The 8434-nt window shown below is 42.6% G+C and overlaps 1 protein-coding gene across 1 annotated transcript; it reads right to left on the bottom strand.

Moving 5' to 3' along the window:
* Positions 1 to 874: 874 nt before the first annotated feature.
* fhl2a (four and a half LIM domains 2a) lies at positions 875 to 6434 on the bottom strand. The gene is given in 5 exon segments (XM_044132551.1): positions 875 to 1302; positions 1387 to 1517; positions 1519 to 1967; positions 4493 to 4668; positions 6311 to 6434. Coding segments are annotated over 4 exon segments (888 nt in total). The 5' UTR covers positions 4649 to 4668; positions 6311 to 6434; the 3' UTR covers positions 875 to 1150.
* Between the last annotated feature and the right edge of the window lie 2000 nt (positions 6435 to 8434).

Consider the following 8434-nt stretch of genomic DNA (forward strand, 5'->3'; position numbering starts at 1 on the left):
ATGGACTCTGAAGGGGTCGACCAATGATTCTCTCCTCATGATTTCAGCCCAAAGCATGACTCCACCACCTCCTTGCTGACACAGTTTTGGGACGTGGTGGCCATCCACCACCAATCCACTACTGAATCCATCTGAACCATCCAGGGCTGCACAGCAGTCATCAGTGAACAAGTCTGTTTGAAAATTAATCTTCATGTATGGCTGGGTCCACTGCGACCGGTTCTGCTTGTGAGCTCAGGTTAGGGGCCCAATAGTAGGTTCATGCACCACAAGCCTCTGGAGGATCCTCCACCTTGAAGCAGCTTCAAATCACTGTTTGCTGTTTTGTAAGGGCATTTTAACAGCTGCTCTCTTAATCTGATGAATTTGTCTAACAGAAACCTTCCTCATTATGTCTTTATCTGTACAAACTCATCTTTGTTCTGAATCAGCCACAAATCTCTTCGCAGTACGATAACACTTCAGTTTTCCTTAAATATCTAATGTTTTCATATCTTGTCATACTGCACTACACTATCTGATGATTTTCGACAGCAGAGATCCTTTCTCTTTCCCATTATGCTTGAAACCTGTGGCCTGCTTAATAATGTGGAACATCCTTCTTAAGTAGATTTCCTTTAATTGAGCTCACCAGACAAACTAATCAAGCCAGCTCTCTGAAATTAATTATAGTGATTCAAAGAGCCCTGACACACAATACCATCTATAAATTTAATAGCACAAGAAAAAATTTTGTCTTCATGACACTTAAATTTAACTTGCATAATAATTTGGAACATGGTGTTCTTGCATCGGGTCTAACTGCTCACAAAATGCTGATCACATTACACTTCATAGCTGAAAGTTTAAATTAAATCACATTACACTTCATAGCTGAACGTTTAAATTAACGCTGTTGCTTTATTTATCATGCAACTCTTTACATTCATGCCTACAGCTACTTTATTAGTAAATACATTTTCATCTTGAAGGAACTTGCAGGTAACTTTGAATAAGCTTTATGAAGTTAAAGAACACAATTAGTGTGCCATCCAGAGCTGAAAACAATGTACAATCATAGTTATGTTAAAGATGCTATATGTTTTATGGTCTAACAGTACTTATTCAATATCTGCCATTTGTTAATTGTATTGTTATCCCTCAGGTTGAGTTAGATATCTTTGCCACACTCAGGGCACAGGATATCGTCCCGTTCAGTCAGGAAGCCACGGCCAACCAGGGACACAGAGCACTTCTTGCAGTTGAAGCAGTCGTTGTGCCACTGGCGCTCCTCGAAGGAGATGTATTTGCTTCCTCCCAGACCTGAAGAAAAAACATCAAGTCTGCCATCAGAAGACCTGAGAAAAGCAGTTTTGGATCCAGTTAGTGCAAGGATTGTTTGATTACCACTAATTGGGGTGGTGCAGGAGGCACACTTCTTGGCATAAAGGTTGCAGAAGCAGTTCAGACAGTAGGCAAAGTCATCTCTGGAGGTGAACCTCTGGCCAGACAACTGCTGCTTGCAGCTGGTGCACAGGCTTACAGTGCACACACTGCATGGCAAACTGCTTCTCGTAGCAGGGCACACAGAAGTTTTGGTTCTCCTTCGGGATGAAACTCTTGGTACCGATTGGCTGCTGGCATCGCTTGCAGGTGAAGCAGGTCTCATGCCAGCTGTTGCCCTTGTGCTCCATCTTCCTGGAGCCTTCAGGAAGTCGAGATGGAATAGACAACAGGAAGTTAAAGAGATGGAAAAAGAACCAGTGCTGAGGCAGAACAATAGTAACCACCAAAAGGCAGCTTTGAATCCTAATAGAGTAATTGGGTTTATTTATCACAATCAGGTCAGTTTGGATAAAACTGGTTGAATTGTGAATGGTGTGAATAAATTTAACCAGAATTAAATCAGCACTAAGTGGCTGGAGTTCATCCTGTACATCTATGCACTCCAAAGTTGAACATTTGTGACTTTCTGCTGTAGGTGGAGAAATAAGAGTATTTCAACTACACTGGAGGAAGGCTGAACCTCGGTTATTTCTTAACCTTTCTACCAATTGTATAATTTTAATATAAAGAGGTGTAGTATGTAAAAAAGTTTAAAAGGTGGGAAAACAAAAAAAGGTCAATGGAAGTTTACATTCTACCAACTAAACAAAAAACACATGAGCAGGAAACACATCATTATAGCGGATTACAGCGCAGATTTAAGTGTTGATGTGTTAATGAGGATATAGATTTAAAAAGAACATTTAATTGCCCCCTATGTGAATGCCACTTTGCTTATTGATGCCTCTGGCGATGGAATTTATTTTTGGTCACTTCTTTCTACTTTTCATGGTGAGTGTCATTCAGGCCACCTCAGCCTGATCATGGAGGTAACAGGAACTCAAAAGTATCTTGTCAATTCTTTATAAGTTGCTTGGGCCTCAAATAATTTTTGAATTGCTTACATGCATGTCCATTTAATGGTGAATGGAACCGTTTTGGGCAGTGCAAGCGGTACTCAACTTGCAGAAATAAGAGCTCACCTAAGGCAGAAGTTATGCTAGAAATGCCGCTGCTCACACCAGGCCACCCACCCCTCAGGAAACGTCCCCCACTTGCCTGCTTTTGGTCACATCAAAGCTCTTCAAAGGAAAACCTAAAAAACTTTGCATGGTGGTTGACACAGTCTCATCTTATTTGTGGTGTCTCTTTAAGATGCTCTAGTCTAGCTGATGACGTCCACACGAGCGCTGTAGCTTCTCTGTGGAGAGCGAGGAGAAACGTGCTAGACGGACGTTGTTTGGACTCTGTTCATTTTATTTATGTTTCCAGATACAGCAGCCGTTCAAAGACCGGGCATTACAAGGTTGTTGAAGAGTGCGTTTATTAAAATTAACACTGTGGAATTCTAGTACCAGTGTGGTTGCGAGTTTTTTTGATCGACCTGATGACTCTGCCGCCTCCTCTCCTCCCTCAAACGTAACCCAAACGTTACAAATGGCGCCCGAACATTTTTCCCTTGGACCTCATCACTCAGCCGTCGTGGGAAGGAATGGACGAACCTGAGACTTCTTACTCGGATCACCTGAGAGCTTCGATTCAAGATGCTCATGACCATGCTCGTACGGTTCTCGCAGAAAGTCATACAAGGCGAAAGCATTACTATGATCTGAGACGACGCCCAGTCTCTTTTAAAGTTGGAGATTTGGTCAGAGCAAAATCACACCCAAAGTCAGATGCATCATCTAACTTTTCAGCAAAGCTAGCACCTCTCTACACTGGTCCCTACCGTGTCTACAAAAAGATGTCTGATGTGAACTATTGTCTAACTAAAGCAGACACTGGAGAGAAAGCTGGAGTATTTCATGTTGCAAACCTTCAACCATTCTACACCTGGGCTACAGCTCCATCTGACAAACACTCAAGACAAAAGGCTTCTGCAAATTTGGATTTCAGTTTGCCAGACAGCAGCTTGCCCCCTGCTCTTTTGGACAGAGAACCTGACTGTGATGTTGTCGACACTGCTATTGTCTCTGGTGATTTCCTAGCTGAAACTGACTTTGACCACATTGACCCTATTTCACCCTTTTTGGACCAAAACTCTGTTCAAGACACTGACGCTGCTTTGGAGACAGATGTTAACAGTTTGCCCCCTGCTAACAATGGGTGTGCTGTTGGTGTTTCTTATAACTTTAGACCAAGACGTGTTCCGAGGGTCACCACTGACTGGTCAGTGAATAAGTGGACCAACCCTTTTCATACTTCCAGGTTTGACCTGAAGTGACCTTGTTTGGATGTTCTGTTTCTTTGTGTTCATTGGTGTTGTGACTGTTGTTTCAGTTTTGTACGGGTCATGTTTGAATGTTTCCCACATATTCTGCTAACTGTTCTAAGATTCTAAAAAAAAAAAAAAAAAAAAAAAAAAAAGTACAAAACGGGAATTTCATTTTGTAAACGCCCTGAATGCCCTAAGTCTATTTTTGTTTTACAGTATTTGTCCAAGTAGACATTCACCTTGTTGGAAACTGTCATGTCTGCCGGCTTTTCAATATTGTGCTGTATATTCCCTGTGTACTTTTCACAGCTTATCCATGTATGGAGGCTTGTTAAGTATTGACTGTGCCTTTGCTGTGTTCGGCTGAGGGCAGCCTTTTTTTTGACCGGGGGGAATATGTAACAGTCGTATTTGTGGTGTCTCTTTAAGATGCTCTAGTCTAGCTGATGACGTCACACGTATGCGCTGTAGCTTCTCTGTGGAGAGCGAGGGAGAAACGTGCTAGACGGACGTTGTTTGGACTCTGTTCATTTTATTTATGTTTTGATACTACAGCAGCCGTTCAACCGGGCATTACAAGGTTGTTGAAGAGTGCGTTTATTAAAATTAACACTGTGGAATTCTAGTACCAGTGTGGTTGCGAGTTTTTTTGATCGACCTGATGACTCTGCCGCCTCCTCTCCTCCCTCAAACGTAACCCAAACGTTACATTGTACATGTTTGTCGGGTTTCTTTTTCAATTCAATCACTTACCCTGGTGTTACAGCCAATGGGTTTCTTGCACTCTTCACAAGTGTTGGAGTACAGGCTCTCATAACATTTCACACAGTAGGGATTGTCCTCTCGAAGAACGTACTTTTTCCCAAACAGGGACTCCTTGCAGTAGTGGCAGTCGTAGCGCTCAGTCATTGTGACCAAGAGTCACTCACCTGAGAATGAAAAGACTGCAGGCTATATTTATTTGTAAGACCTTTCAAAATAAAAAAGGAAAACAGTTTTCTCTCTAATCTTTCCTGCCAGATTTCACTTTGATCTGTGCATCAGAAGCAGAGAGTGACTGGCTGCAGAGTTATAAATAACTCCTATCAGCCCTGCTTAGAGACAGTCAACACTTGCCCTCCCTGCATACCAACGCCCACGATACAAGTGTGCACTGACCCCTCCAGGGCCTCACCTCCAACTGTCAGCACCAGATCCCTGTTTCCCTGGTCATTGTGAGCGGCACTCACAGTAATGACTATTAAAAAACGAGCAGCTGCTTGGGGTTTACCTAGTACTGTGATACTATGTATTTTTATTGCAAATCCAGTCAGCTTTGTCCATTCTTCATGACTGGCTCTAGTTTTAAAACGAGACTTGTGACCGACTGGGGGATCCTCTTGGAACTGAGGAGGCAATACCATCTTTTGTCTGGATAAAACCAAGACTTTTAATCCCGGCCTTGCCTCACCGTTACGAACGCAGTCGACTCCTCCAACATTCCCTCATTGTCCGCTGCTCCCACCATGGCTCTCCTAGCTTATATAAGGATTTATCTGACTCCTAAAAATACAGAAAGATAATCTGAGCGGCCACAAATAAGACCTGCAGCTATTTGGAAGTGCCATGCAGCTGTTTTGTCAGGTTCTGGGGTCCGCTTTGATGCCCATCCATCTGGGAGACAGACTGCAAGGAATTTAACCTCCAGTGAGTTTTTACCTCTAAAGAAAAGGCGGCCTCTTTTAAAAACGTCTTTACTTCTGAAATAAAACTTACAATATCCCAGAGAAAGAAATGAGAGATTAAAAAATGTCATTTGCTGCTTTTTTTCCCCAAGCTTCCAGATGTTTTATTGATGCTGATATTTGCTTTTGAAGTTGTCTCCCAGCATTTAAATATTTCAACAACTTGTACACACTCTGACTCAGATGTTTCAGCTATTTTCTGAGATTAGTTGCCTTTCCAAAGCAACAAATCACGAGGGCATTCCTTTTCAATTAAACACAGTTTGACATCAGCACGATAATTAAAGCCTTTAAAGTGGATAATGGAGTTCAAACAATTTAGGCCTTAATTTGCAAGGGCTGAGTTCATCCCATAATGTGACTCAACTAAACAAGTACCATACATGTTAATCACGCAATGCTCACTAGATTTAATCCTGAAGCCAAACATCAGATGTCCCTGTAATAGTTTATCATAAAACAGCATCATAGCATCAAAGGATAGTCACCACTTTTCAATTTGCACCAAGAGTTTCTCTTGGACGAGGAGAAAACCAAGCGCTTAATTTTATAGCGCTTAAACTAGCACTATAAAATTCATTTAGCAGATTTTCAAAGTGTTCATTTTGCACAGGAATATGGAGAGGAAAGTGGAGTGAGGGATGAAGAGGAGGTAAACAATTAGGGATCTTGTGCCTCTGCGAAACAGGAGAACACGAATGGTTGGAAAAGGGAGGCACACATGAGGATGCCAATGAGCAGCACGGCCTCAGAGTGGAGGACATGGTGAATGAAGACCAGTGAAGAAAAAGAGAAGGATGGACAGGTGAATGGATGGATGAGTAGAGGAGCTGAGTTTGGCTCTTACCTTCCTGTGTGAGGAGTGTGTCTGTGCTGAGTCTGGGGCAGACTGAGAGAGGAAGCTCTGGGCGCGCTGTAGTTACTCCTGATTACATTAGCTGACCCATCACGGGCTAATTGGAAATGAGGGAGGGGTTCAGGATGAGGGCAGGGTCTTTTTTTTTTTTTTTTTTTTTGAGATGATCTATAAATATAGCAGCACCTCTGAGAGATAACTCTCAAGGCCCCTTTTCATGTCCACACTCAGGCACCAGCACGACCACGTAGCCTTTTAAGGTCTCTCAGTTGTTCTTTTCAGTCTCTCATGCACTCACAGGGGGTTCACTCACTCAAAATTTCCTTGGATTGTAAAGTAATTCACTTGCCAGGGTTTTTCCCTGCTGACTTGTTGTGTTTTACGTGTATGATTACAATGATGTCACAGATCAGCGAGGATTTCCTATTCTCAGATGTCTCATCTGTCCCCAAGTCTTCTTACATTCCCTCACAGGAGACTCCGTCTTACAGCCCAGTGTGATGGCTACGGTATCCAAGCCTGCTAACAACAGAGACTCACACCGTTTCTAGGAAAGTTTGGCTTTCTTGTGTTCAATCCTTCACTCTCCCTGTCCATAACACTCCATGTGGGTGCTCCTCCAGTCTCTCTCTCTGTGTATTGGGAAGTTTTTTCTCAGAATAAGCATCACCACTTTGATTTTGAGGCCTCGTGAGTGTGACGTCACCAAGTGTATCTGTGTTTCTAGATGACGACGATAGAGCATATATTATAGTGTTTACATGTTTTCCTTTTCAGTTGTGTTTGTAGTTCATGGTACCTCTTTACATTTACACAGTTTCATTTAGTTTTAGTAGCATTTTGAAAAGTACGTACTTCTAGAAGTAGTTTTACTGCATCATGCTTTTACGTCTATTGGAGTAATACGATTTAAAAGTCGCTCTGCTCTTCTTTGAGTACAATTGTGCATACTCTACCAACCTAATTGCTTCACTAAGTGACGAACTATCTAGTGCATATACATATATATATATATGTGTGTGTGTGTGTGTGTGTGTGCATATTCAGGGCATCAAGAGTTTCTTGTGCTATCTTCTGAAAAACAAAACTCAAGTTTTTAAAAAACATCTCAGTAAACAAACTGATCAAGTCCAAATTCTACCAATTATTAAATTAGATAAATATCTAATTTCCTTCATTTCCAACCATAAAAACACTCTACCAGTGACTCTGCATGCCGATAAGGTTAGAACCAGTTGGAACAAACAGGATCTTGTGCAGTTTCTACTATTACTGTAGGTAAAATTGAAGTCAGATGATAGCATCTCAAACAGAAGACCATGTTGTACTATCTCTGGTAAAACGACCGGAGGAGGATTTTATTTGATTATTATGGAAATATTACCATTAGTTGTACAATTAGGCATGTGAGCCAATCAGTTCAGTTCAGTCCGGTTAGATTCAGACCTGTGATCAAATTATTAACCTCAAGGGACAACTCTGTTTTAATGCCCAGCTGAAATAATGCCCCCTTGCTTTCCCTCTCTCCTTGGCCCTTCTTCTTTCCATTCAGCGGGTGCAAAGCCTCCCCTCCTCCACTCCGCAGGCTCCGAACCAGGGCGGCCACCTCAGCTGCTAAGGCCAGCGGATAAAAGTGCAGCTGTCTGGACTATCATGATGGCAAAGCCCGGTACTTACGCTGGCCACAAATACAGCCGCGTGAAAAGGTCAGCCGAGGCAGTCCCCATCATCACCAGAGTACTGTTAATCATTAATGCCACAGCAACCAATTGGACTGGAATTACTCTGGGTCATCCAAGATCCGGTATCAGCCCTTTGGAAGAACTTCACTGCGCTTCATGTGGAGGTGGTCGAAATGGATCCCAGCAACCAGCTTTGAAGAACGTGCAGCGTCATAATGAATGTCTCAGAGGGGCACTTAGTGCCGGTGAAGACGGATACAATCATTTGGGGTTTCCACTGTGGGAATAGGAAGGCAACTGTCCCCGTCTTGACATTACGTGAGCCGAGGTGTTTCATATCCATCTTCCATGAACGCAGTTTAAAAGAGGCTGTAGTCACCAGGTGGTTTAATTGAGCATGAAAACAGCGGGGGAGAAATCTGTGTCGTTTTAC

Source organism: Gambusia affinis, linkage group LG11, assembly GCF_019740435.1.
Source record: "Gambusia affinis linkage group LG11, SWU_Gaff_1.0, whole genome shotgun sequence".
Classification (NCBI taxonomy): domain Eukaryota; kingdom Metazoa; phylum Chordata; class Actinopteri; order Cyprinodontiformes; family Poeciliidae; genus Gambusia; species Gambusia affinis.